At 43.4% G+C, this 27,940-nt stretch overlaps 1 protein-coding gene and 1 non-coding gene across 4 annotated transcripts in view; one reads left to right on the top strand and one right to left on the bottom strand.

Moving 5' to 3' along the window:
- PPEF1 (protein phosphatase with EF-hand domain 1) overlaps positions 1–27,348 on the bottom strand; it is a 42,918-nt gene extending 15,570 nt beyond the window's left edge. The window contains exons 1-6 of one of the 3 annotated variants that reach the window (XM_069784774.1): positions 27,159–27,348; positions 14,878–15,067; positions 10,132–10,259; positions 9,279–9,330; positions 3,369–3,541; positions 1,590–1,704 (exon numbers count right to left, since the gene is read on the bottom strand). In XM_069784774.1, coding sequence (XP_069640875.1) covers positions 1,590–1,704; positions 3,369–3,541; positions 9,279–9,330; positions 10,132–10,259; positions 14,878–14,941 — 532 coding nt within the window. In that variant the 5' untranslated portion in view covers positions 14,942–15,067; positions 27,159–27,348. Of the gene's footprint in view, positions 1–1,589; positions 1,705–3,368; positions 3,542–9,278; positions 9,331–10,131; positions 10,260–14,877; positions 15,068–21,729; positions 22,116–27,158 lie in introns of those variants that run through there. The other 2 variants (XM_069784775.1, XM_069784776.1) reach the window with 2 other exon arrangements.
- A 119-nt stretch (positions 27,349–27,467) lies between these two features.
- On the top strand, positions 27,468–27,540 carry TRNAV-UAC (transfer RNA valine (anticodon UAC)). The gene has a single exon. It is a non-coding gene; the product is annotated as a tRNA-Val (tRNA).
- The last annotated feature ends 400 nt before the right edge of the window (positions 27,541–27,940 follow it).

Raw genomic sequence — 27,940 nt, 5'->3', positions numbered from 1 at the left:
TTTTTGTCTTTCCAGCTGGATCTGAAGATCAGACCAGTCACACAGCCAAAGGTTCACTCAGGGAAATGACAGATTTGGCCCTTTCCAAGACATTTATTTTGGAACAGGCAGGGGGGGTTTCACTCCAACACAAAGATCACTGCAGCACAGCTCCCCTCTGCATACGACTGAATTTCATGCTCACAGAACCAACCTTCTCACATCTGTGACTCACCACCACAAAGTCACAGAATGGTTTCAAAACCTATTTTGTGATAATATGCTTTCATCACCAATGATTAGGAAATGAGAAGTGACTTTTTTACCCTGCCTACGTGTTTCTGTGTAACTTTCTATTAATTATGAGCCTGCTGATGTCATTCTAAGCAGTCCTTCAAGTTATGATAGATTTTCATCGCAAATGTGGATGCAAACATTTCAGGTGCATATTTAATCTGTACTATTAATTTGAAATTAAAAGAAAATGGGGGGATTTATACCTTATTTTAAGGAAATCATTATTTTGGACCAATTATGTTTAAAAATTGGTCTTTCATCTTCTGCAGAGGATCTTTCTGGTTACAAAAGCTATTGGTTTCAACGGCAGGAAAGTGACCCCTTTAGGTGCTGCTTATACAGTGCAAATGCGATAGAAACATGTTTTGCTTAGTAAGAACACACTGCGTAGCAAACAAGTATGAATCTGTGTTTCCTTGGTTTGGAGAGAAGTTTTGTTGGTTTGGTTAACAAATTACTGTTTATGCAAAACCTCATTTAAACAAACCCTTTCCTGGCAATCAAAGTAGGTGTATAACCACAACTTAAAAAACATTATTTGTTTTGCATGTGTCATAGTACCCTTCCTTATACCACTTTACTATTACACACAGCACACTGCTAGCTGTCAAGAGTCAATGTTCTGTTTTGCAGCTACTGCATTCTGTGGCAAGTCAGGATACCTTTATCCATAATTTACAAAAGCATAACAAAAATAGATGTGCAATGAGCTCTTGGTTCTTTACCTTCTGATACATCACATCCTTCTATGAGACTAATTTGTTGGTTGTATAAAGACTGATCCATCCTCTGGAGTCCCTTTAGAAATGAGGGTTTCTTATAATTTCAATTTATTCTAGATAGTCATGCTGTCAATGAAAGGTCTTGTTTGCCACCCCTATTAAGCCCTCATTAAAATCATTACCGAGTAAATTATGATGGTAAAGTCTTTTTCTCAGTAAGAGAAGAAAGCAGTGAGACTTGCAGCCAGTGATCAAAATGCTCGGTGGCATTTTAGAGATAGAGTGCAGGAATATTTAAGCTACGCTGCAGTGTTAGCTGAATTAATACTGACTCATTCAGAAAAGTTTAATGAGAAAAGGAAAGAGGAGGTGAGGGACTGTCTTAAAATATGCTTAACTGTGACTCAGGAACCTTTTTTTTTTTTTTTTTTTTGTTCCAATTTATGCTGGGTGCCAGGGGGAAGAAGAAAAAATAACAAAGGCATCGAGAGCTTTCTTGTAATGGCAACATTTGGAAATATCAGTATCATTCTCTAATGATTTGGAATATCAACCCGTAGCCCAAAGCAGTTACCTTCTCTGGAACCTTACCACAGACAGTTATCTCCTTGGAGTAGGAAGTTGAAAGATGGGTGATATTTGGCATCTCTTTGAGAACTCTCCTAGTTTCATATAATAGCTGCAGTACATAGCGGGCATGAAGCAGCTGTGAGAAAAAAAATGCAAGGACAAAAGGAAGACTTATTAGAAGTAGCGATATGTCTGTCTGCTTTATTACTATCAGACACTTATTGCCAAGATTATTTATACTACAGACCTCCAGACATGATTACAGGCTGTATGGTATAGTGCTGGGAATTAGGAGTGTTCAGAGCTTTGCATGTGCTTCCTGGTGAATGGATATAGAGCCCTTAATGAACTTGCTTTACATATTTTCCCATTTTATTTCTTGTGTACTGTTTCTACTCTTCCCATCTACAGAAAGGATAAGAGGCTGAGATATACAGCACTCAGAATAATTGCATAAAGTCATCTGTTCAAAATAACTGGGAAAAAAAAAAAAAAGGATGTAGTTCTAGCTATGAGTTAAAAACACCACCATCACCACAAACCAACCAAAAAAACCCTTAAGGCCATAAATTATATTTCAGCAAATTGCAAAAATAATGAGAGGGAAATTCTGGCAAGGGTTGCTTTGGTAAGAGTTACCTTCCTGTTCACTGTGAAAATGGTATGACAATGCAACACTGAAGCTTCTGGTCTTCTCTGCTAATGATTTTTATGAAAATTTTGTCAGTTGGTGATTTTTAAGGCTTTTAGTTCAAACACAGCTCTGAGGAAGTTTGGTAGAGAAGATAGATGAGACTGACTTTCCAAGATTCATGTTTTTAAAGCAAACAAAAAAGACCAATTGCATATAATCATTTCCTTAATAAAACACCACCCATAGTAAGAGAAGAGAGAGCTGACAGTAAGGTGAAGTCTGGACAGGCTCATTTTTCATGTGCTTTATGTTTTGCTACTTTTAAGATCAGCCTCCACAGAAAATTACAGACCCCACCACCACCATTTAGTAAGTTAAAAAGCGAGGTAGACCCTTATCCTTTATATGCAGTATATTGTTAAACACAAATGACCACAAGTTCAAACAAAGCTGTGCCATGTAACGCCTCCCTGCCCCACCCTCATCTTGTAAGAGGGCAGCAAAGGGGCTTGCCCAGGAACATAGAGAGAATCAGCAACAGCCTTCTCAGGGCCTTGGCAGCCGCAGACAGCAAGCTCCTGAGATTTTTGCCATCACCCTGTTCCGCTACATAAGCGATGCTTTATATTCATTCTTCAATTCCTCTAAGAAGAATGGGGTGGGGGACAAAAAAAAAAAAAAAAAAAAAGAGGCCCACACAAGGAGCACTTTCAACCCAGAAAAAGATGACAACTAGTTTCTAGGTCAGCTTAGGACACCTTCCCCAGTCCTGCACCCTCACTGATAACCCCTGCCTTGCAGCTGCTCAGGGTTCCTATTTCATGATCACTGTAATCTCAATGCTAGAAGAGGAGTTCCCCACTAGTCCCTGCCCCCTCCCCAGTGCTGGCTCTGGTGGTCATGCAGCCAAGTAGTGAATCAAATCTGGGAACTGGTCTGGCTGAGAACTGACTGCTTTTGATTTTGTTGTGTTAGCTTCCAGCCAAACCAGTTTCCCAAGACACCTCACCATGGGGCTAGCAGGAAAGAGTAATGGGGTGGAAAGGAAGGGTGAAATATCTCCTTGGGCACCAATTCAGCCTTACATTGGATTCAACCGATTGTGGAGCTACAATTTGACAGACATGTAAAATAAGTAAAAAGAAATCAAACTAGTTGCAACTTACCTGTTCATTCCTGAAAGCATGAAGAAGAGCATTGGCATCTTCAACAGTAAGGGGGAATGAGAGTCGTGGTCCATAATAGGAGTCTGGAACATCAATCTTCTTTTCAAATTCTGTTAAATATAAGCCTTCATCCACCACCTGAGAAACACTAGGGCTGGTGAAAATGTGAGAAACTGGAACAAAAGGGAAGAAAAACAACAATGTAGAAACTCCATCAGTCCCCCATAGGGCCGTAACATCATGACCAGAACCAGCTGAACGTAACTGATGCTTTACTTGCTGCAGTATTACAGTGGCTAACTTCTGCCTTGTATAGTGGAAGAGCTCCAGGTATCCCCAGATTGTTTCACAATACTAAAAACAAGCAAGCAAACAAACAAAAACCAAGTAAAAGCCAACCAAATGAAAAAAAAACAGGCAAAAACTCTGTCCCAACAGCCAGTAGCCGTGGTCAGAACGCAAAACATTTTGCACTGAAGTTGTGGAGCAATCTGCTCTCATAAGTAATGAGAAACATAATCTGTTACCGACCTTCTTCTCCTTCCCCCACAAAGCAAGGAGATTGAAAGTCATGGCTGATCATTCAATGACCGTCATCTGTTTAAAGTTCAGTATTATGCTTTTAATACAGGTTTTAAAGATTCACTTTTATTGCTTTTATTTTCTACATAAAATTTTTAGGCTTAATACCAGTAGGTCAGTGATTATTGTAAAAGTCATTAACAAAATCCTATTTATTCACAGTGGATTGCAAAGCACTCCTTTCTGATAGAACTAGGAGACAATGCCAGCTTTTGGTTGCCTGCCATAAAACCATTGGATGGAATAAAGTAAACAAAACCATAGCCATAGAAGTAGAGCACAGCTTCTAATTTTCCTGGAATATGGAGAAAGCAGGAACATTGCTAATTGCTTCAATCCCATATTTTCTTGACATACCCTTGAAATGTAACTGACTAAACAGTAGATTCCAGTGTTTTCTTCTTGCAGATTGTCTTTATCATATATTATTCTAAAAGAGAGAACCAGACCCTAGAGGATAGTGTTGTGGCAGCTGTTGTTGCAGAGTTGCTCTTATGAGACGATTGTTGTAAACACTTTTTGCTGGGCTACAGGTAAGTTTTCTGTAACCCTGGTTAAATCCAACTGGAAATAAAAATGTATTATTTATTGCTAGAGGAATACCTGTGGCTGTGACTCAAAACTCACAGCAGCCAAAACCAGCATACAGCCTCATAAATTATGAGATTCATAATGGCCAACTTTTCTTATAACTGGATAAAATCCATATTAAAGAAATAAATAGATAAAAATACACTTTTTATCAGCTCTGGATTAAAAAAAAAAATTTATCAGCTGTTCTTCTGTGAGCTGATTAGCGCATTCAGTGTACAGCCATGTACATGGATTAAAGCATCAAGTGACAGCAAGGTGCTCAGAGTTCACCGTTTCCACCAAGTAGTCTGATTTGCAGTCTTCCACCACAGTTACAGCTTTGTCTGGCCAGGCGCCAGAACATCACCCAAGGGACTGAAACTGCTGGTTCCCACATACTGATCAGGCAAGCGCATCTGCACCAAGTCTCATCCCAGCTCTAGCAGCAGGTCTCCAGACAGCATCTCCCTCTGTGCCCTACCTCTCAGGATGTGGGTGGCTGCAGACTACGGAGCCAGTTCCTCAGACCATCCAAACTCCTCGTGGCTTGCCTGTTCTGGCCAGAGGCTCTCCTAATCTGACACTACTCCTTCAGAGTCAGCGGTCTTCTCAGCAATTCAAGCCAGGCAGACACCTGCCCATGCCTGCTCCTACTCCGGCCCTCCCTTCCTGCACGCAGCAGGCTACCCATCCCTTTACCTCTGAACAGGAACCTGCCTTCCTCACAGCCTCAGCTCCTTTTTGGCATGTGCCCAGGCTGGGAAACCCAATCTCCTTCCCTGTAGGGCATATCTGTGCAAAGTACACCCCATTTTCCACTTCTGGATGAGTTGTCAAAAGCCAGTCATAGTCATTAGCCTTAGAGTGCACTTAATGTCTCCTCAGGCAGTCTTTCAGCTGGATTTTAAGGCTCCTTCCTGCACAGGATGACTGTGTCATCTCAGAGCAGTCAGTAATGGATGCCCTAATGCAGCCTCGGGATTAGCGTGCTGGCCGACAAGTACCCCAGCTCACCACAGGCCCCATGCAGGACTAATTCTGAAGGATTCGGCACCCCTCTCATTTTAGTCATCTTCTAGTCGAAGCTGTCAACGCTCTTTCAGTCCATATTGAAAGACAGAGACAAAAACTCTCAGCATGCCTAGTCCAGGCACATCTTAAGACAGAATGAAATACCCTCTGCCAGCATCTGCATCTCTCTACTGACTACAGGGAGTACAGGGAATGACCTGCTTTGTACTCTGACACCAGAGGTCTAGCCCAACCTCAGTGAGTTGAGTCTTTACTATTAGCAGACCCCATACAACTAACCTACAGGACAATAGCCATATTCCATGTTAAATATGAAAGCCCAGAGCTACATGGAGTCACTTTGGCCATAGAAAGCCCAGGGATCTGGTTCTCCTGACAAGACCACCTCACCATGGGAGTCATTCAAGGCAAGTCAAAGACACCACTGCCAAGGACGTACTTGCTATCGGGGTAACAGGGAATCAGCTACTTCTGTGGCTCTGAAATAAGCTCTCTGTTCTGCCACCATCCATGCACCTTCAGACTAACCACTGGGGTACCTGAGAGCACCTGTGGCTCCTGAGGAGTGCTCTTACATCTGCCAGATACTGATTCCCAGCCATCAGGTCAAAGCCAGATGGACCTTGAGCCCACTAAGAGGATGAACACTTCTACAACGCTGCAAATATTTATTCCTTCACTCCGTTCCTGGCACTGTAAGCTGCAAGCAGCTATGACTTACTCCCCACTGCAAGAATCACCCTGTGCAAAAACCCTTGGAAGGGTGTTAATGCTATAAGGGAGGCATCATGGGGAGTGAAGCTGCAGAAAACAGCACTTATTTTTTTGTTCCCTTTTGAAGGAAGGCTCCCAGAGGTGTGGCTTCTGCCCTGGTGACCTTGAGAGGCACAGCCAGGGGTGCTTTGGACTCCCAGTCCCACAACTTTGCCCAAGACATGTCTGCAGCCTTCTCACCCTCAATGCACCCACAAAAGAATGAATAAATGGGTCACCTTTTGCTGGAAAAACAGTTTCCACCTTTCTCTGACCAGCAATCTTTCCATTGAAAGGCTGAGTAGGTATGCAGATTTTTTTCTGGTAGGAAGGGAGAAAAGTGTAAGGTAGAAAAGGTTTTAATTCTTACTTCCCACAAACCCTTGGAAAATAGCCTTTAATCACAAGCAGAACAAGAACAAGACACACAGCTATATAATATCCCAATCACAATGTAAACTGCACTGACATCTTAAGCAGGATGAGAGGATGAAAAAAGCTTCAGGGTACAACAGATAAACAGTCACATCAAAAGCACTACTGTGTGAATGAGATGGTGACTGCTTTCTTTCTTTAAAAAACATATTCTGAAAAAGCAGATTAAAAAGAGGAAAGTGACAAGATGAATAGTGGAGACTGAGTGCTTATAATGTAAGGAAAAACACAGATCACAAAATCTTCAGGTAGCTTTCTTACCACATACTGAGAAGAACAGGCAACCTATTCTCTGGTAGGAATATTATATTCTATCTTCTTGGAGAGGGCTTTTGAACCATATGCTATCACTCTAATTTAAGTGAGCACACACTAAGCCAGAGAATCGTGGGGTTTAGAAAATGTTGGGAATAGCAAAGCCAATTTGAAGCCTCTCTCCTTGTTATGTTTACACTCACCATGGCTCACACCTTAAGATGGTGATTCAGCAGAACTGGAAGCAGTTCATTAAGAATCACTCTACTCAGCACTGATTTTGCTTAAATCAGTGGGGCTAGCATGGATGCTGCAAAGGTCCCTTTAGAGGGGCAAGCAATCAAGAGCTTGAAGTAAAGAATGCACACAGACAGTAGTTGGACAAACATAACCACAAACCACACAATACAAATTTGATGTGTAATTTCTCAAAAAAACCCCTAAGGTAGGTCCTTTGCATAGGCAGCCTCAGCTGTCTCTCTCAAACATGTACCGTACAGAATCCTTCTGTTTTGTTTTGGGTTCTGGTATCTGTAACATGGGGTGATAGAAAGAGGGAAATAACAAACCAAGACAAAAGTAAAGCCTTTGGTGCAGTTATCAAGGCTTAACAGCTTCAGTCCTAACAGATGAATGTTTTAAGCAAGCCAAAGGGGAGCTTTACCATAAATCATACACTTTACCATGTGTTTCAGCCTTAACCACATCCACAACTCCCAATACCTTCAAAACCAAGAAACAGGTCACCTGTGCAGGTGTGACAAGGGACAGCCCACAGTACCCTCCGTCCCTCCCTGTGCACAGGTGGGGCCTGGATCTCCACCTGCCCACAAAGAGCCTATGCATGTAGCAGTGTGCTCTGTACCAGCCATGTCCTGAGCCCTAGCAAGTCACCTGAGGCACCTTACCTTTATTCCTTCTGCCAATAGACACAGTTAATAAAGGTGGATAAATCACATCTACAATGAGCAGCTGTAAAATTCCCTTTTAATATTATAATGAAAATAGAGATTAACACTATTTTTCTAAATCTCAGACATAGCACTACTATTTTCTTTCCCACTCAGGTGGAAAAGCTGAACTGAGGTGTGTTATCAGGGTGTAGAAGTAGATGAAGTGAGCAATGTCTGATTTTCTTTATGTTTGTCAATTTCTTCCCAGGAAGTTAAATGACTAAAGCAGGGGGTTTTGCAGAATACAGTGGTAATGGAAAAAAAATCAAAGGAAGAACTATTGTATCATCTGCCTTGGCTTTGGAACAAGGCTCAAACATAATTTCTTTTTCTGCAGAGCACAGAGAGCATTAAGCACTCTAAAGTATTTAAGAGAGAAGAATTCCCATTTCTAATGGTTGTCATTAGAACACTGAACCACTTACAGTTTTGATGGTGGTTTTATCCTGCTATCAAAGTGTCTTGTGCAAATTTTAATTGGAATAACCTGTGGCTGGACCACATGAAAGAGAAAGGACATTCTTCTGTAATTCAGTAAGAAGGGGACAGCCTCCTTTTTAACTCCGCTGGGATGAGATGTATTCTCAATTTGTTCAGGGAAATCATATTTGTTTTCTGGACTTAGGAATCACTTTCAGCCTGTCCTTCTGTTGAGCTTGACCTCAAAAGTAAGTTTTGTCCAAGGATCCCAAAATACTTCAAAAATTAAAGGTTATTCTTTGAATAACTGAGCTTTAATTGAGATGGTTTCTAAAGATTTATCTCCAGCAGTTTAAATTTATTTCATTTTTAATCATTCACATACCGATACATGTTTTGCAGTGAAATCTAGAACAAATTAAATTAAAAAGTACTCCAGAACTGCTTCAGGGATAAAAAAAAGAAAAAAAAAAAGAAAGAAAAGAGGAGAGACATTTTTGAAGGCAACCTCTTTGATTACACCTGCCCTAAACCAACTAAACACAGTCTTTCTGGATAATCACATCTCACAGTTTAAGAAAACATGCACAGAAAGCTGTGAAAATTGGAGTCAGTATGACCATGATGAGAACAGCTTAAGGGCAGTAACATGTAACAAAGCACTCTGAGCACCTCTGAGTATTCTCATAAGAACAACAGGTATCTGTTCTGTCTTCCATCTTCACTCACTGGGTAGATATTGAACACAGTCAACAGTCACAGGATAAAATTCTTATTACAGTATTTGGGAAATCACACCTCAGCCCCAGCACGTGCCATATGCTGTAAACATCACATTGAAAATTCACTTCACTCACATCAGGTTTTTCAAACAGAATCTCCGTATTACTTTGATTTTTATCCTTACCTGAGTCAGGATGAGCACAGTGATCCAGCATGAATGTAAAGAAGTTGGATAGCTGAGTAAGAAAAACAAAAGAACACACACACAGATCAGTTTGGGGATCCAACAAGTATTAACATTCTCTTTCCTTAATTACTAGCAATCTCCCATTTAGGGGATCTAACACACTCCTGTATGTTCCCATAGCATCAGCCTGCAATAATGACACAACTTGTGTCCTACTACAAAAACAGCTTACTCCTTTCCTTCTTTGCTATGAATTAGCAGATTGACACTATATGAATACATAAAAAGTTCCAGGGCTGTATCAATGCTGCTGACATTTTTGGGTGTCATTCATCTTGCCCGTCACCCAGACTATTTGTCTAGACTTTGTAGTCAATAGAAAGATACTGCTACAATGCACCAAACTGACTTTAGACACTGATGCTAGGATGAACACAAAGCCCTAGAAGTTCCTAATTCCCTGTTTTGACCCTAAAGGAAGCCTGGGCTGACATGCTGAGACACTGGTATCTCTGTTGCACATTATCTTGCCTCACAGACATGGTTAAGATCACCCATAGGGGGATGGCCTGCAATCCCTGGCTAACAGAGCTGTTCTACAGGAACCTCTAACCTAGATGTGGTTGTACAGGCAGAATGGTGTCCTGCTGCTTATGTAGGTTTTTTTTTTTTTTATATACATATGTATACACACAACTTAATTAGTTCATGCGTGAGGCAGGGAAGCGGTTTTATCATACAGGGGACAACTTTGCAGGGAGAAATAACCACATATCCATTTTGTTTGTGCAGCTTCAGTCCTCTGGGGATAATATAACTGCTTGTACAGGAAGAATTGAAGATTACAAACCTGTAGTTGATCTTGCTCATCTGCATATTCAATTGATTGAAAGATACTCAGAGAATAGCGGCGCCTCATCTCTAGCCGGGCCATTGTAAAGCGGTACCAGTTCTGGATGAGGATAGCAGCTCTAATGACTGTCAAAACAGAAAGCAAGGGAGTACACATGGATGCAGTGTAATCTACAATGAAAACACACAAGCTACCTTTGCAGAATTTTGCAGACAGATGACAAATTCAGTCCATTGTGCGCAGTCAACATTTAAGATGAAACTCTGAAAAAGGGTTTTCTGATAATGAATACATGATACATTTATTCTTTCTGTCTTCATGGACAGATCCCAAACTAGCTGACTTACTCAGGGCTATATTGCTAGAAACCTTCCCCATTTCATTGTCCTGAAGACAGTACCCATGTAAGAAGTCAGCCATGTTCAGCTGATGGGCAGTGTGTGGGTTTGGGGAAGGTGAGGAAAGGAAGAGGAGCAATTTGACCTACCAACAAAATGTATTTCTTTACCAAGCTGCAGTAAAAAGCTTCAGACTTTGCAAGCTGTAACATGAGCATCCTGTAATGACAGAGTTTGTAACAGCCTCTTTTAACAGAAAGTTTTTGCCTGCACAGCTGTACCAGCAAGCCAGCAAAATTCAAACTTTAGGATAAAATGTTAACAAATGGAATTGAAGGGCAGAATATGTTGGTTAAATAGACATGGTAAAAGGCATGCGGATATATCTTTGGCTAGCTTAGTGAACAAAGGAACGCTCACCCCAAGAATTCAATGGGACATGTCAGAAGACCATTTTGGACTATATGCTGAATACGCATCCCACTCAGCACTTCAAGAAGTTGTGTCTACTATTGTCCCAGTCTGGAAAACTGCTGGAAACTTCACTGAAGGGCAATCGCCAAGGCTGCAGCATAGAGTGAAGGACCTGCTGCCTACAGGCCCAAGTCATGCCACAAACAGATTACATTCCCTTAGCTGCTCAGATAAAAGTTTGTCAAGCAGAACAACATCTGGTGGCATAAGGAGGTCCCGGGGTGGGCACTGTCCTTTGGGGATAGCTCCTCACACCTATGTCAAGCAGTTAGTGCTGCATGAACAGTGGCCACCAGCCAAAGCTGTGCCAGGAGGACAGGAGATCCAGGAGCTGATGCTCACTTGATCCCTCCCCACCATGCTGACAATCCCCCCTGCTACTCCTGGTCCCCAAAGGGCAGCAGCTCTAAGGAGCCAGGGTGTGAAACATGGGTGGCAGTAGCACTGTGAGCAGGAAGACAAGAGGAAAGGTGAAAGATAAAAGGCAGGCATGCCCTCCACATTACAGATGGTCACTGCAGCTCTGACAGACCTGGAGGGAGGAGTGAAAGCAGAAGGCTGGAGGGGCTGTGCTTGGCCTGAAATAAGCATGAGCTTGGGAGAGGAGGAACAAATGCTCAGCAGTAACTTCTTCTGTTTCACAGAGCTGTGACTCTCTAGTGCTTTAAGGGTGCTTATCCAGAAAGATCAACTAACTTTGAGAAAAGCATTCCTCAGTCACTTGTTAACTGTTTTTTTTTTTTAAGATCAGCTAGAGAGGAATAAACGCACATTTCAGATACTTAGGGCATATGTAAGTATGGATTTATGATCCAGAGGAGGACACCATTTACTAGACAATATTGGAAAAAAATACAGCTACTGCCTTGAAGATTGAGCAGCTCAGATAATGGCAAACTCAAATCCAGTCATTTGCTTAAATTACGGTCAGAAGGGGACTCTGTATTAACATGCTTAGCCCTACAGAGCACCAACAGGGACAGTCAAGAGGCATTACACACACCACTGCATAACAGCGAGAGGAAGAGCACAGGGGTATTGGATCCTACACCTGTCTCAATGCAATGACATCACCACCACCATATTCTTGCCTGGCAACAAAAAAATAGAGTAAGGTAGGAGGCTACTCTCAAGAGATGTCACATTTACTCACTTAAAGTTGAACATAATTCTTTCTTGACTGGTTCCTTACCTCTTTTTCCCTGTACTCTCAAAAGGATACCAGTAAATAAGTAGACAGGGCCACAAGTGTCAAGCTTTTGCCTCCAGCCCTGCAGCTAACACCTCACTTCAAGGAGTTTAAGGAACTTAACTTAATAGCTCAGCATAGGACACAGAAAAAAGTCTTTATGCTTCTGATCTTGGGGAACAAGTCAAAGCAGCTGCAGGGCAACTCTATTGAAGGTACAAGGACAAAAGGAATACACTGATCTTAGCTCCTAACACTCTCAAGAACTAGAGCTGATTTTTGAGCAGATGAACAGATGACCAGGAGAAGCACAGAAACAAAACTGAGACACTCTTCTGAATTCCACAGTCTGACAAAATCACCACTGCACAGCACTGCAAATTCATGAAGAAGAAAAAAAAAGAGGACACTTAAACCAACACTAATGTCTTAACACCAATACACTTTTATTTTACTACAGTTGCCGAAATGAACAGTTGATACTGAAAAACAAAACAAAACAAGAAATAGTAACTAACAATTCATACTAATACTTTTTCTCCCTGCAAAACAGCAAAGAGAAGCTCTGTATTAGAGGGACAACAGTTTACACTAGTCAATTATTTTAGCTGATCACAAATACCAGGAATTTTGACACTAGGATAAGTGGCACCCCGAGAATGATTTTTTTTTCTTAAACTGACAGTTATGCAGGTAAAGAAAAAACTCCATGGAGAAGTGATTCTATTAATAAATGTATAACATTAAGGAAGCTTTTTTAATAAAAATGCTTACAGGTGCCATAATAGCATGTTATTTGCTTATTTTATCATTAATAAGTATACAGTATAGTTAAAGTGGTAAAGTTTTTTAGTCCAGATGAGGCCAAAAAATCAGTTAAGACTCCCATCCTACAGACATCACATCCATCTTAGAAAAATCTTCCTGCCTGAAGGAAATATAATCCTCATAACTAAGAGCATCCTTCGTACCTTACACAAGCTCTGAGACCTCTCTTATTTTCTGGACTTTCTGGAATTCCCCACCACCACAGACCTCAAAGCCTGACACATCACAGCAAGGCTGTCATCAACTTTTCTGTTTAGAAGAGTACCTAAGGGGCAAAGCACAGCCACCAGCACAGAAACTGATTTCCAGCATCAGAACCATTAAACTTCCCATTAAAGCCCCCCTGGGTTGCTTAATGGTCCTGAGCACTTAACATGGCACATTTCCACTGGTATCACGTAAGACAGATATATATCGACCACTGTGGTTAATGTTGCAAATCTAACATAATATTTCCTGTAATTTTTTTTTAATTGTACTTATTACAGTGCTGTTATTTTCAGGACTGAATCAGAACATTATTTTCACACTAGGCTAAACTGCATCTGTAAAAGAAATCGTTATCAGTTGCAGAAGGTCTCTACACCAGCAAGTACCTGTTAAATTCATGTTATTAATGCATTAGAGGGTTGTACAGCCTCAGGCTGTGGATAGAATGACGGTTCAGCATCATTTGGCTACTGCCAAGGTGCAGAAAGAATACTACCCAGCAACTGGAGAGGACAAAACATCGTCAAACAAACACAAAATCATAAGCCAGCTTTGGGGTAGCAAAGCCAGGCTCCACACCAATGTGTATTGATGGTTGTAGACCGAGAAAGAGTACAGCTCCTCATACTCGCTCCAAGCTTTTGCACCCTCAGAAATAATCCCAACTAATTCATCTCTGAGGCCTTGCAAGGCACATAAATGCATAGCATGCAAACCCAAAGAGGAAGGACCACTTCCCAGTTACAGGTCTGGGACTCCAGGTATTTCCGTTCTACTTCCACTGCTGTGATACAGCACTGATGCTACTGTGACAGCCAAGTAGTGTGCACAAAGCTGAGGGCTACCCTTAAACTAGTCACCTTGGATCCCTGTAGCCATGACTAAGCGCTCCTGCTTCTTAGTCACCAGTTTCCTGTGACTTGTGTCCTGGCTTGGTAGCCAAAAAGAGCCTTCCTTTTCAACCATGGCTGTTCAGCATAATAATCTCCTAAGACTACATGCAGTGTCACGTAACATGGCTCTTGACAAACCTTGAAAGAGAACACAAAGCATCTGAACAAAGGTCTGAGGCAATCGTGGAACCCACCTGCCTGTGCAAAGCCTGGTATGTTCATACCAGGGTGTGGTACAATTAAAAGCAGGCAGATGATGCATTAAGTTTTTTAATTGAACATTTAACTAGGGACTGTGGAGACTTTCAACTGACAGCCTCTGTGACTGTCAGGGAGAATTTCCAGCTGGGCACTTGGTATGGCAGAAAATTGATTCTGAGAGTCATTGTAATAGCTCTGCTTTATTACACTTGTTTCATAATCGGGGTCACCCAGCAGCAGAGAAATTGGGGCAGTTTTCCCAGGAATCCTGTGTTGTGAAAGGCCATAAAAGGTCCCCCTCAATACCTTACCCCATACACTTGGCCAGTGACAGAGCAAGCACAGACACATGTGAAATTCAGCTTCTGTCCCAGATGCTGTGGATCTCTTCCAACCCAATCTGTAGATGTTAGAAGTGGTCTACAGTTGCCTTCTGACCTCAGCCAGCATCTAAAAGCTACGCTCTCTTTTTAAAAGAAGATAATTAGAAAATAATTTTCTCTGAAAAAGTGTTTTGACAACAGGACTGGGCGGAAATGTAACCTTGCAATCCTCTTCTAGTATTACAGAGAGAACAACCACTAACCCTGTAGACAAAGGCAGCACTCACCTCTCTCTGACCTTCTGTCAGCTACAGAACTGCTACACCCCATGGTTCCAATGCTGCTGCTCATCAGTTTTAATTGCTGCTGATATGAAGCATGTTTTTCTCAGCTGTTAGCATTATACACATTTCCTGTGTTGTTCCTTCAGTGATGAGGATTATACCCCTCTGGGCTCCTGGGCTCTTCCTAGAACTCCTAACAGGGAGAGGATTGGGAGGGAGAGAGAAGGGGGGGGCGGAAAAAAAAAAGTGTTTGACAACACAGAATCTAAAGTACCTACAGCTCATAACAAATTACTGTACAGCACGTCCTACACAAACTGGACCTGATGAACCATAGTAGGCTTCTTTTTCACATCTGATTACTATCAGCTTGCATTCAAGACAGATGAACTCAGTAATTAATACAGTTTACTCCTTACATGTTAGCTGAGAGTTAATGGGCACCAGTGATTTCTTAATCTGAAGCACAGCTATTTAAAGCCTTACTACTAGAGACAAGGGACTACAGAGGCATGTTACTCTTCATTCTTGTGATTTGAAAATCAGAACTGCAGAATTTTAAGGACTTTAAATTACATCTGATACTACTGCTAAAAAACCCCCAAACCTCAGCCCTCCTAACACTCTATTGATTTGAAAATGTGCCCTACCACCCCATTTATCACTTCATCCCTCAGTGTCACCACCATCAAATTTACAAGGAGAGACAGTGCAATAGCAAATTGCTTAATTATCAGATTTCATTTAAATAAAACATCCAATTTTCTGTTGCATTTCTACTGAAACATTCTAAATAAAAGATTTGGTTTCATTAAATAAATTAACAAAGTACATTTTGCGGTGTGGCCTTTTGGGTTTTTCTCCTGGCACTCACTCAGCTCTTCACTAAATGGTATCATTCACTAATGCAATACTTTCTAATCAACAAGTTCAAACGAATACATTTCCCCTGAGATACAAAATGGATTCATTTCTAAGTAACAAGAAAGTGACTGATGCTGTTAGAGAGACTGAACTTTGTTTTAGCTAAGGTTTCTTATACGATCACACTGAACCCTCTCTCTGACTCCGGGGATACATGTTTACCTCTAGCATGTCTGACATTTAAATTATTGCATTTGTTGTTTTGTTTCATTGATACTCCTTTTAACCTGAGTATTAAAACAAAGAAGAAATTCATCAGCATAAAATGAATGCTTAAATACTATTCTTTTCCTCTGGCTTTACTAGCAGAAGTAAAAGTAGCAGGAGGATAAGAGAGAGGAAAACATAAATGCATAGCTAGACTATTTTCAATTTCAATAGTTAGAATACATTTATTGTTGTGGGATTATTTACAAGTTTTATATATTTATTATATCAGGTTATGTTATGTTAATATTGCACAACTCTTTATAGTTGTGGGGCTATTTTTCAGGGTCCCACAACACAAGGGTATCCTACATTTGAGCTGGGTCTGCCACCTTCTGAGTCAGTATTTATTTCAGGAAAGAAGGATTTTAGTGTTTTTTCCCCACAATGGACTGCTTTTCTTCCCTCTGAAGGAGCTATCGTGAAATCCAAAAAAGTGCTGCTACATTAATTTTGAGCCAATCAATGGCTTTGACAGCATCAAATATAGCACTGATATTGCTAATAGCTCAAATTTGTCTTCTTTCCAAACAGTTTTCTCCTGAATACCATCTCCTCATTTGCCCTCTCAGGAGAATCTCAAGCCTTCATCAGTCCATCTCAAATCAGCCAGCCATGACTTGAATTGTGATTTGAAGACTAGGACCAAGAGCAAAATAGAGCTTACAATCTAAGTCCTATTGCAGTGAGACTATCTTCTTTAAAGGGCAGGTTAGTGTGAGCCCAGCAACTGGGCAACTGGAGCCCCAAACAGAACCATCACACCTCTCAGACTCCACCCAAGCCATAGGCAAACAATGGGCTGACCCAAGAAACGGGGATCTGAATCACTATCACACCCTACTTGCAATGATTTAAGCTTTTCTCCCAGTCATCCCCACTCTTCCCCCCACACAACTCTAAATTCATGGACTTCTAGCATCAGCCTGAGCAAAGAAATACAAAAGATACAGAGAGACAGAAATTTTGTGGTGATAGCAGTAAATGAAGCCTGAAACATATACTCTAAGCTTGGAGGAAAACTTGCACAGATATATCCTATCATTAAACCTCTTTAAAAGGCCAAATCTGGCCATCAAAGAGCTAGTCCAGAGGAATAATCATCACCTTCAGCCCCAAATATCTGCATCCTAACATGGATGTAGCAAACATTCAAACTACTGCCCCATTTCCTGATGGCTTCTCAGGTGGCTACAGAGCCATCCTGGCCACCAATCTCCATGTCCAGACTCCAGACCAGCCACAACTATTGAAGACTCCAGCAAGCAGGGTCTCCACACAGGCCCAACAAATTCACTTTCTGCTCTTCTTGTGTGACTAAAGAATCATGACCAAGGGGAACAAGCCACTGCAGAAAGAGCCAGTGACTTCCCCAGGCCAGCGCTCTTCATTGCTCCTAACTGATCCGCTCCAAAGGGAGAAATCCCTCCCCTCCACTCCCACCCCCCAGGTATGCTGGTTCAAGCCAACTCCTGCTCCATGTCAAACCATGCCTTCTTGGGCAAAGGTATAGAAAAACACCAGGCAAAGGCCATTAAGGCCTTCCATGGGGAAGAAAGTTGGAAACCAAGCATTTAAAACATTTGAGTCATTTCTGTGAGCTACTCACTATGCAGTGTAGCAATGTCTGGTGAAGAAGCATTTGCCATTACAAAATTCCCCCAAATGTGGGCTGATGAAATGGAAAGCTGGGCTTTTACCAAGGTATTGAAAAAGGCTTCAGAGATACAAGGTAGCTGGATGAGAATTTGGGACATAATGCTGTGTTAGCATTCTGGATACTATACCACTGACTTACCCTTAAGAGAGAATCTGTCATGTTCACTAAAAAGCAGGCAGTAATTCAATTTCTACAAGCTGGTGATCTGTCCCATTTTTAGATATAACTCCAAGAAATTGCTACATTTCTCTCCGTTCAGCAAAAAGGCAATTTTGTGATGGACAGGCACTGAACACACAGCCCATCCACTGAAGCAAAATAATATGTCATTCCAACAATGCCAACAGACATGCACCAAGCTAAGCCAGAGTGGCACACGCTGCTCTTTTTCCAGATAGGAGTCACTGAAGGTTACACTGCGGCAAGTGCTAGAAATTTGGGGTTCAGTACCTGAGCTGTCGAGAGCCTGATTTACAGGGATAATGAATCAGCACCATTTGATCCAGGTGTAATAGGTGCTGCCCAAAATCACTCATGCCTCCACTTTGTCAGTCACATAAAGACCAGGCTACCTCAAGAATAATGGAAATCTTGTAAAGATTTATAGCTGACTTTTAATGAAATCAGGCTGCAGGTCCTTTGGGCAGAGAGCCATCCTTTCAAGCATACCTTCTCTTTTAAAATTAGATGAGCTGTGCTACTGGCAGACAAGTGTAAGCTAGGTAAAGCCTGAGGATATGGAAGCCATACAAATAAGAGCCACTAGGCTTTAACTTCTTATTCTTGCTTCATTCCATTTGTTTCCTACCTTTGATAAACAAAGAATGAAAGGCTCCTCCCTTTATTTTTGTTGGGATGGAATTTCCACAACTACACTACTTCCCCTACAAGTTGTTTCAATGGCTATCTCCAGCAACATGCCTCCCTTCCCTACTCACTCCTTTCTCAACCATATTTGTAAACAGGTAGTTATGGCAGAATCATAGACTGGTTTGGGTTGGAAAGGAGCTTAAAGATCATGTAGTTCCAACCCCTCTGCCAAGGGCAGGGACACCTTCCACTAGCCCAGGCTGCTCAAAGCCCCATCCAACCTGGCCTTGAACACTGCCAGGGATGGGGCATTCACAGCCTCTCTGGGCAACCTGTTCCAGTGCCTCGCCACCCTCACAGTGAAGAACTTCTTCCCTATGTCTAATCCAAATCTATCCTTCTTCAGTTTAAAGCCATTACCCCTTGTCCTGTCACTACAGGCACTTGTAAAAAGTCCCTCTCCAGCTTTCCCACAGGCCCCCTTTAGGTACTGGAAGGCTGCTACAAGGTCTCCCTGGAGCCTTCTCTTCTCCAGGCTGAACAATCCCAACTCTCTCAGCCTGTCTTCGCAGGAAAGGTGCTCCAGCCCTCTGATCATCTTCACAGCCCTCCTCTGGACTCGCTCCAACAGGTCCGTGTCCTTCTTATGTTGGGGACCCCAGAGCTGAATGCAGTACTGCAGGTGGGGTCTCTTGAGAGCAGAGTAGAGGGGGAGAATCCCCTCCTTCAACCTGCTGGCCACTCTTCTTTTGATGCAGCCCAGGATATGTTGGCTTTCTGGGCTGCAAATGCACATTGCCGGGTCATGTTGAGCTTCCCGTCAACCAACATCCCCAAGTCCTTCTGTGCAGGGCTGCTCTCAATCCATTCTCCGCCCAGCCTGTATCTGTGCTGGGGATTGCCCAGACCCATGCGCAGGACCTTGCGCTTGGCCTTGTTGAACTTCATGAGGTTCACACAGGCCGACCTCTCTAGCCTGCCAAGGTCCCTCTGGATGGCATACCCTCCCTCCAGCATGTTGACCGCACCACACAGCTTGGTGTCATCAGCAAACTTGCTGAGGGTGCGCTCAATCCCACTGTCCATGTCACCAACAAAGATGTTAAACAGCACTTGTCCCAGCACCAACCCCTGCAGAACACCACTCATCACTGATCTCTACTTGGACATCGAGCTGTTGAGCACGACTCTTTGAGTGTAACCATCCAGCCAATTCCTTACCCACCATAGCCCATCCATCAAATCCATGTCTTTCTAATTTGGAGACAAGGATGTTGTGCGGGGCAGTGTCAAATGCTTTGCACAAGTCCGGGCAGTCCATGATCTCCTCCCATAACATGTCTTAGAAGGTACGTGTGGTTGGAGAGGTGATGAGATGGGCACAGTTTTCTCCATAAAGATCAGATGGATGGATGGGTAGATGCTTCCAATGACAGGGGCTTTCCTCTGACATCTTCTTGCTATCAATTTTTTTTTTTTGGTGACTCACAGACTTTTTTTTAGACTTGTTTTCCTTTGGAAATGAGGACTGCAGAGAACTGAGAAACAGATGCTATAACATGGGTTTAAGATGGATTTGCTTCTGTGCATTGCTGAGGGAATGAAGCAGGAAAGAGCAAAATATCCTAGAGAAGAGAACCCAGACATTAAATCACAACACCCAGGTTAGTACATGCAGAAGGACAACTCTTCAAACCTGTCTTGTTGCCAGAGTTGGGATCATCAAGGATGGGAATCTAGAGATGAGTTAAAGATTTCATTAGCTAAAAGATCCACCCTGCATGAAGTGGGATGAAGCAGCCACAGTCAACTAACAGAGTGAAAGAGAACCTGGCTATGGCACACAAGAGCTGTAATTTTGACATCAATGCTGAATTTGGTCTGCCAAGAGGCTGATATGAGAACATCAAACATATGCAAAGCAGTATGTGTTTAGGTCACTTATTTTATATCCATGGGACAAACTGACATTTCTGTTAAGTGACTTTCAGTGATTATATATGTGCAAGAAAGACATGACAAAGCCTTTTTCTTTGCAGATAATTTCTTCAGCCTGCTCAGAAAAGCAAGGCTAAGCTCAATATAAAACTGACGGAATAATTTCTAGCAATGGCCATGTTGATAGATCTCAGTGTTTGGGCCGGGAATCAATATGGAATGGATGTAGTAAGATACTGGAAAGCCAGCAAAGCCTGAAAGAGAATAGGATGAAGACAGACCAGCTCATTAAGGTGGACTCATATTCCTGAGCACAAAAAAGCACTGCAAGAAGAAATGCAAGCTAGAGCTGCAAAGGTGTGAACATGCATGGATTGTTCAAGCAATCGTCAAGTTCAGGAACTGCATGCAAATCCAAAGACGATCTGTAGAAAAATTATAGGAGAAAGCCAGCTTGTGTTATTTACAATCAATAAAGGATACATTTACACAAAACATTTGCACTTTTTTGTGCAGAAAATAAACAAATAAAGCAAGCAGCCTCATTTTTTGTGCAGCAAGACTTTGGGGAGAATGTTTTTTAAAAAGAGGTGGAATAGCAAACACAAGTGCACAAATGGGGTGCAGATCACCTTGAAGTGTAAGCAAAGACATCGTATCACTTTCCAGAAATGTTGAACACCTCTAGGGGGAGATTCCTTCAGGAAGCAAGCAGAAAACTAAAAATCCTAAAGAAAAGTTAGCTCTAGTAAACTGGACCCAACCAGAGCATAAAAGTCAACAACAGTTGTGGCTTATTATCCTGGAGGAAAAGGAAAATCTGAATCATGCACCATCCTGCAGTTAATGAGCAGAGTCTTAATGACATCCCACTTAATTCTCCTTACTTGAAGGGGAAAGTGGTGAAAAAGCAAAGCTCCAGAATAGAGTAAATATGTGTTGAAATCTGAGCCAGTTTAAAAATTAAATTCGTGCTTCAGCTGAAATTCATATTGGTTTTAATAATGTTTAAGTTAAGCATCAGAACAAGGTTCAAAATTAAATACTTTTTTCCTAAAACAAATAGTACATGAAATCCAGTAGTCTCAAAGATATTTGATCTCATCTGTACTCAGAAGTTCTGGATAAGTGATCCAGTCCAGGTCAAACTTTATAGCTTGAAGCACACTGATTTTTCTCAGGGTAAAATCATAAACAGCCCCATGTACATCTGTCATTCCCTACACAGGCTTAAGATGAAGTAAATTTGCTCTTTAAAAGCAAGCTAAATATATATATACATAGATAGATAGATATGCCCCACCCAAAGATATTACCTGTTCTTTCTTTCTGCTTCAGCAATACCGAGATTTTTTCCACAAGAGTACCTTTAGAAGATTCTTTTTTTAAGAGAAAGCAGCCCCGTTTTGGAAGCAGAACTGCACAATGAGGGGTGCAGCTCTGCAGAACAGGTGCTCCAATTCTCTCTGGGGCTCTGGAGCTCAGGAGCTGTAATGCATTTGCTCTTCACCTATTTATACAGCTTCCCGAGAGGGAATTTCTTGAGCGTTGCTCTTCAGAAACAGTCAGGGGAAAACGCTGTTTTCATCGTCCAGCCTGATATGAAAGCTCATGGCTGCAGCCCTCCAGCTGCGCTGTACACGCGCTGTTGAAGAGCTGTTTTGTGACCATGCCTCCTGAATCTCAGGCAGAGAAAGGGATGGGCTGAAGTTATCTGCTACACATCTGAAGTCACATGATCTCTTTCAAGAGGAATTGCCTTTCTGCTGCATTGAGGCAATGATTTGCATTTTAGCAGATCTAGCACATCGGAAAAAAACATAAGAGCTGTCCAGGTATTTTGTTATCTGATGTGACTGGCATGGCTATGAAAGCCCTTAAGTAATGAAATACTGAATCTATGAGGCATTGTATCTGCATGCTAGTGATATAGGTGCTCTCTAAAATACTCATTCATACCCAGATAATGGGATGAGTATGAAGCACTCAAATCTTGCGCTCAGCAGCACTGCACCAATGCCTGTACACTTCATTTCTTCATGTGCATGCACATGTTCTCCCCATAAACGTGGGACTGGAATTCAGTGGACTCAGTTCGTGTTTTGGCTCACCTGCTCCTCATTTGACCACTGGAAGGGGATCGGACAAGCTGACAACATTGCAGCATTGCTCCCCTGTGCAGTCAGGAAGCTGTGGTGCTGTATGCTTTAAAATCAAACCCTGACCCCCAGCAGCAGGGCCCGCAGCTCTGGCCTAGCTCCTTGCCATGCTGACCCTGCACTCTCAGTCACTGCACAGGTGCCCGGGGAAGGGCAGAGCCATCACGGCCAAGGCGATTTGTTAGTGCCCACTGCCAGCACAACAGCCCCTGAAGAATCTGCCCCTTCTGGCAGTGAATCGATAGCATGGGGACACTGTGATTTTGAACATGTACACCCCCAAACCACTCAAAAATATGAGGCGTCGGTAGAAGTACAGTATTGTAATATCACCAGTACAGTCTTAGGCCCAGCCCTCAGCGTCACTCAACCTCATCACACCACCTTTTCCCTCAGTCTGTCCTTCCACCCCTCTCCAAAAGCTGGGGAGGGGCTGCTTGCTGCTGTGCAAAGTGATGGAACAGAGCACAGCAGCCCCTTCTGTGGGGTCAGCATGGGGGCATGCGGGTCCAAAGAGGACCACAGGCTATAAATCATGCTGCGGTGGGAGAAAGCTCCACATGGATGGGCAAAAGATGGGGATCACCGTGCCCCTTGCTCTGCAGCCTCTCCATGTGATGCAGTCCCACCAGGACTGGACAGGGAGCAAAAGATTTCTGAGAAGAGAAACAAACAAAGCAAGATCTTCACCTTCCCACCCCTGTCCCGAAGGTCTAAATACTGTAACATGGTACTTTCAGGAAATTTTTGCCATCCATCTGGTGACAGTTCTATACGCATCAACCGCCACCATGAAGGACAGAGTTGTCAAATCATCTTTTGGGACAGATAGACAACTGCCCTTACTATGACAGAACAGATACATTTATTAAAGTGCAAAAGATATTTAAAGTGCCAAACCAGCAAAGCAGAAGACACTGTGTAAATGCACTGGTTTGATTAACTGAGCTAGTCCTTTGAGGTTCTGGAGTCCCAGACACAAGCTTCCACTTTCAAAGCTGCTCCTCTCCTGTGAGATGAGAGAGTAAATGGAATACACGCCAGGCACAATAATTCTGCATGACCCAAAAGAGTTTTGATGTTTGTTTTTCTGGCAGGATGCACTTTCCCTGATCAGAGTTACAGTAGCTAATCATTTATGTATGATCACACTGTTCTGCCAAAATGCATGCAAGCAGAAATACATAACCTCTTTCCACTGCACTCTGGGGATACACATTATTTATAAAACATTTACTGTACCTGATAAATTCATCTATATTGGCATCTACTAAGATCTCTGCATAATAAGAGGCTATAAGGTTTGTTCCAACAGCCAACAAATCCATCAGAAATGTTTCATCCAAGATCAATGGGAGAGGGATCAAGCCCTTAGCTCTTAGGGTCTGTAGGACATAAAGCCTCCACTGCATGTTTTCTTTTGTTATTCATGGAAGTTATTTGTCCTCTGTCTCAGTGGTCTGATGTGACCAAGCGGCCTGATAAAGAGTCAGTCTCGCTGGACTGAGCCACCTCTCCAGTTACCTAGGAGGATCACAGTAACATGCAACTTGAGGAAACACAAATGTGCTTCCCAAATTAACCTTTCTTGTTCAAGTCCAAGGACATAGGCTGTACCAAACAAGACCATTCTCCTTTCTACATAGAGGAAAGAGAACACACCAGTCCCACCAAGGTCACACATACTACCGCATTTTTGTTAGCAATCATGTATCACATGCACACTTAAGATGCTGAAAAGGGTTTTAACATCAACAGCTGCAACAGAAAGTAGGCCAAAAAATTTTGACAATATGTTGTTGAGCAGTCTAGCATGACAAGAAAAAACACAGTTATGTTGCTAGCACAGCAATCGAACATCCCTTTACAAGCAGCCCTTCTCGATGTAATAGCACATATTCTGTTTTCCAAATACTTTGGAAACATTAACCTCCTGAGCAAGCCTCCCTGCAGGCATTCCACATACATAATTCAAATTCTGCTTCAGGCCTATTTCTCAGAAGCACCCACTACAAAGTGATGTAACCGATATTTTTCGGAAAGACTGAAGATAATCATACTTGAAGTGAACGTGCTCCTTCTAACCCCTGACCATGGTTCCCCTCCTCTTACCCTACTAAGCTCAAATAAGTATTTTTATGCAACCCAACAAAGTATTTTAAAGTACTAGCCAGGAGATGAGTCCCTGCCTGAGACCTGGATGTTCAGTCACAAACAGAAAGAACAGAAGAAATTAAGAGAGAAATAAACATCCAGAACAATTTTAAACTCTGTCTCAAGTCAATGAGATGACAGAAATCTGCTCTTACAAATCGGAAGGAATAGGTTAATTTGGGTGAACAGGAAAAGAAATCTCCCTCCCCACTGACAATTCTGGGTGAGATGATGAATAAAAGACATCAAAACTAGCATCCTTAGCAAAAAGAACACAAAGTCAGAAATGTGAAAGAAAGGCAGCTGTAGGGCTTCCAAACTCCTGAAGGCCAAGAAACTAGACCAGAACACTATGAAAGCATCAGGATACCTTCTGTGAAAATGAGAACAATTTTTTTAAAAAAGGAAAATTTCCCAAATTATCAGTTGAATGCATATTATTCTGGGAAGCAATGACTAATGACCTACTTTGCACAACTCTACCTCCCTCACAAGTTAGCTTCAGCCTCCACTTACAGTGTATAGAGATGATAGCTATCAACAGCACTCAGGCTTCGCTAAATCTTAGTAAAGCAACATTAGGAAAAAGAAAAGGGCATAAGAATTGCCTAATGACAGCTTTACCTGCATTTTGTTGGTCTGGGGAACCACAAGCTGCACGGACAGTGCAAAACCTACATCCTGAAGCCTCAAGCCTACCAGACTGCCTCTTCCCAAAAGGCACCTCTGGGTTAAATCCAGGTCAGGAGTGTACACAGATTTGACTCAGACACTAATGATCAGTATGTAAAAGGATTTTTTTTTTTTTAAAGACTGGGACCGGCCAACTACTAAGCACAGCCATCACATATATGGTAGGGGGTCAGCAAAGTCTATGGAAATAATTTTCTTGACCTCTATTTTCATCTTATCCTTATGAAATTGCTTCTAATGACAAAAAACCAAAATCTTCTACCTTGTAAATCATCTGCTGCTTCAGCAAAATATTATTAATTTCAAGACTCAAGGCAACTACGAAACTTAGCTACAAACAATAAACTGGTTTGCTTACAGGCACCACATACTTCTGAAAATTAACTTGTTTTTTATATTCCAAGTAATAGTTTCTGCTCGTAACTTTTAACCACAGTCCTGTAAACACTGTACAGGTGCCTTAATTTGTACTTCTACAAGCCACTCCCTTTGGGATGTGGGATTTAGTACGGCGAGGACTGAGGTAATGCAAATAGTGCAGAACCCCAGTGCAGAACATAATAGATGAAACGAGGCAATTATTGTGCGGTGTAACAGATGACAAAAAAAGTCCCTGAATGAATGCCTGATGCGGACAGGCACAGAACTGCACGGAAACAGCTGCGCTGCTCTGCACGCTCACAAAGAGCCATCTTCTGCAGTGGATGCATCACAAATCGACAGCCTTAGTCATCTCGGCTGTTGCTGGATGGGAGCAGGGGGTGAGCAGGCGGCACGAGCAGCTCGGTCAGCTTGCCTTTAGCAGAGACACACCTGCGAACACTTAGGCCTTCTCGTGCTGCACGCACACGCAACAAAACTTTTTTTTCTGCCAAAAATCCAGTTGCAGAGGAGCCTCACCCGCAGGCCCGCGGTGCGCAGGGCCGCGATCGCGGGGAGCCCCCTGCTGGCGGCCCCGCCCCGCCGCGCAGGCGGAGGCGGAGGCGGGCTTTGCGTGCGCGGCGAGGGGCTGAGGCGCGGCCGGGGCTGAGAGGAAACTCCTCGAAGCCCGCCAGGTAGACTTGAGCAAGCAAGTGGTCTCGCTGGCACGCCTCATTTTAAGAGCTCGTCGGCGTGTCCCGTGCCGGGTCCCAGGGGATAAATCCTGACTTTTGCGGATCCGCTAGGCGACACGGACAAACTTCAGGATCTGCCCCCTCTCCTCACGCTGTCTCAAACGCCGTCTCCTGTACCGAGGAAATCCCCTACGCCTTCCTTCCACCCCCTTGAAAAAGAGCGCTGAAGCGGCCCGCTGTCGGCAGCGGGGCGCCTTCCCGGCACCGATTTGCAGGGCGTGCAGGCAGCCAGGCTCCCCCGCCGCGGCGGGGGTGCTGCTGCCCCTCTCGGGGAGCTCAGCCTGCCTCTCCCCCACTCGGGTCAAACTACTGGGTACCGAGACGTACCGCGCCGGCCCAAGGACCTCTGTTCTTCCGGGGAACAGAGCAGCCGAGCGAATCCAAGGAGCAGCTTGCCAACCATTTCCGAACGGGGGGGCTAGGGGCAGCGACATTCGGAGCGCAGAGGCCTAAAGCAGAGATGTACCAAGTACACGCAGGGCACAGGAATGCTCACGGTGCCCGCTCCACGCAGCGTGAGGCCGTGACGGGGCCCGTGCCCTCCCGGCCCTTCACCTGCCCCTCTGGGCCGCGTTTGGGGGGGGCAGACCTCGGAGGCCGACAGTAGTCGCGCAAAAGCCTTACCTGTGCTTTCCCGCAGCGTGAGGGCTATTAACCGTGATTTACTCGCTTCGCTGCTCCTCTGTAGCTATCGGAGGGGCAGGAAGCGCCTTAAGGTGATTTTTTAAATGACTACACGTGTAACTAACCAGCAATTTGGGGAGGGGGAAGCCCGGGGGTTGCGGCGAGCTGTCCCGCCCTCCCTCAGACGCTGCCCCCCCCGCCACCGCCCAACGGCTCGCCGCGCGCCCAACGGCTGCCCTCACGCACGGGGAGGAGTCCCGCCATCGTCTCGTCGATAAGGGCAGTGCCGCCAGCGTTGGTTTACGTGGCGGTTCCATAGTGTAGTGGTTATCACGTCTGCTTTACACGCAGAAGGTCCTGGGTTCGAGCCCCAGTGGAACCAGCGACTGAGGATTTTGTTTTCCTTTGTAGGCACCCTCAGCTTTTCACCATTTTCTTTCAAGCAGTGGGCCGCGGTTTGCTTTTTTTCCTTCCCAAGATGGGCAACCTCATAAGCACATAAAGAAGTCTTGCCTGTGGCTGAGGAGGAGCAGTGCATGGCGAGGGGAGCAGAAAGGCCCCTCAAGCAGGAATGCCCTGCCCAGCAGAACCCTTTCCATAGGCCCTGTGCAATAGCATGTTTCTAAGAGTATGAACGTAATTTAGATAATGTGGCTGCAGTGCTTGCCTTTTTTTTTTCCCCCCTAAAAAAAGCTCTGCTTCCCGCAACAACATCAACCAAAATGCAGAGACCCAGTGAGAGCTGGCTCCAGCCTACGCCCTGAGGTGCCGAAGCAGCCGGC

This window comes from Haliaeetus albicilla, chromosome 6, assembly GCF_947461875.1.
Source record: "Haliaeetus albicilla chromosome 6, bHalAlb1.1, whole genome shotgun sequence".
Lineage (NCBI taxonomy): Eukaryota > Metazoa > Chordata > Aves > Accipitriformes > Accipitridae > Haliaeetus > Haliaeetus albicilla.
Note: the sequence above shows the minus strand (reverse complement) of the source record. Positions and strands in the feature narration are given on the sequence as shown.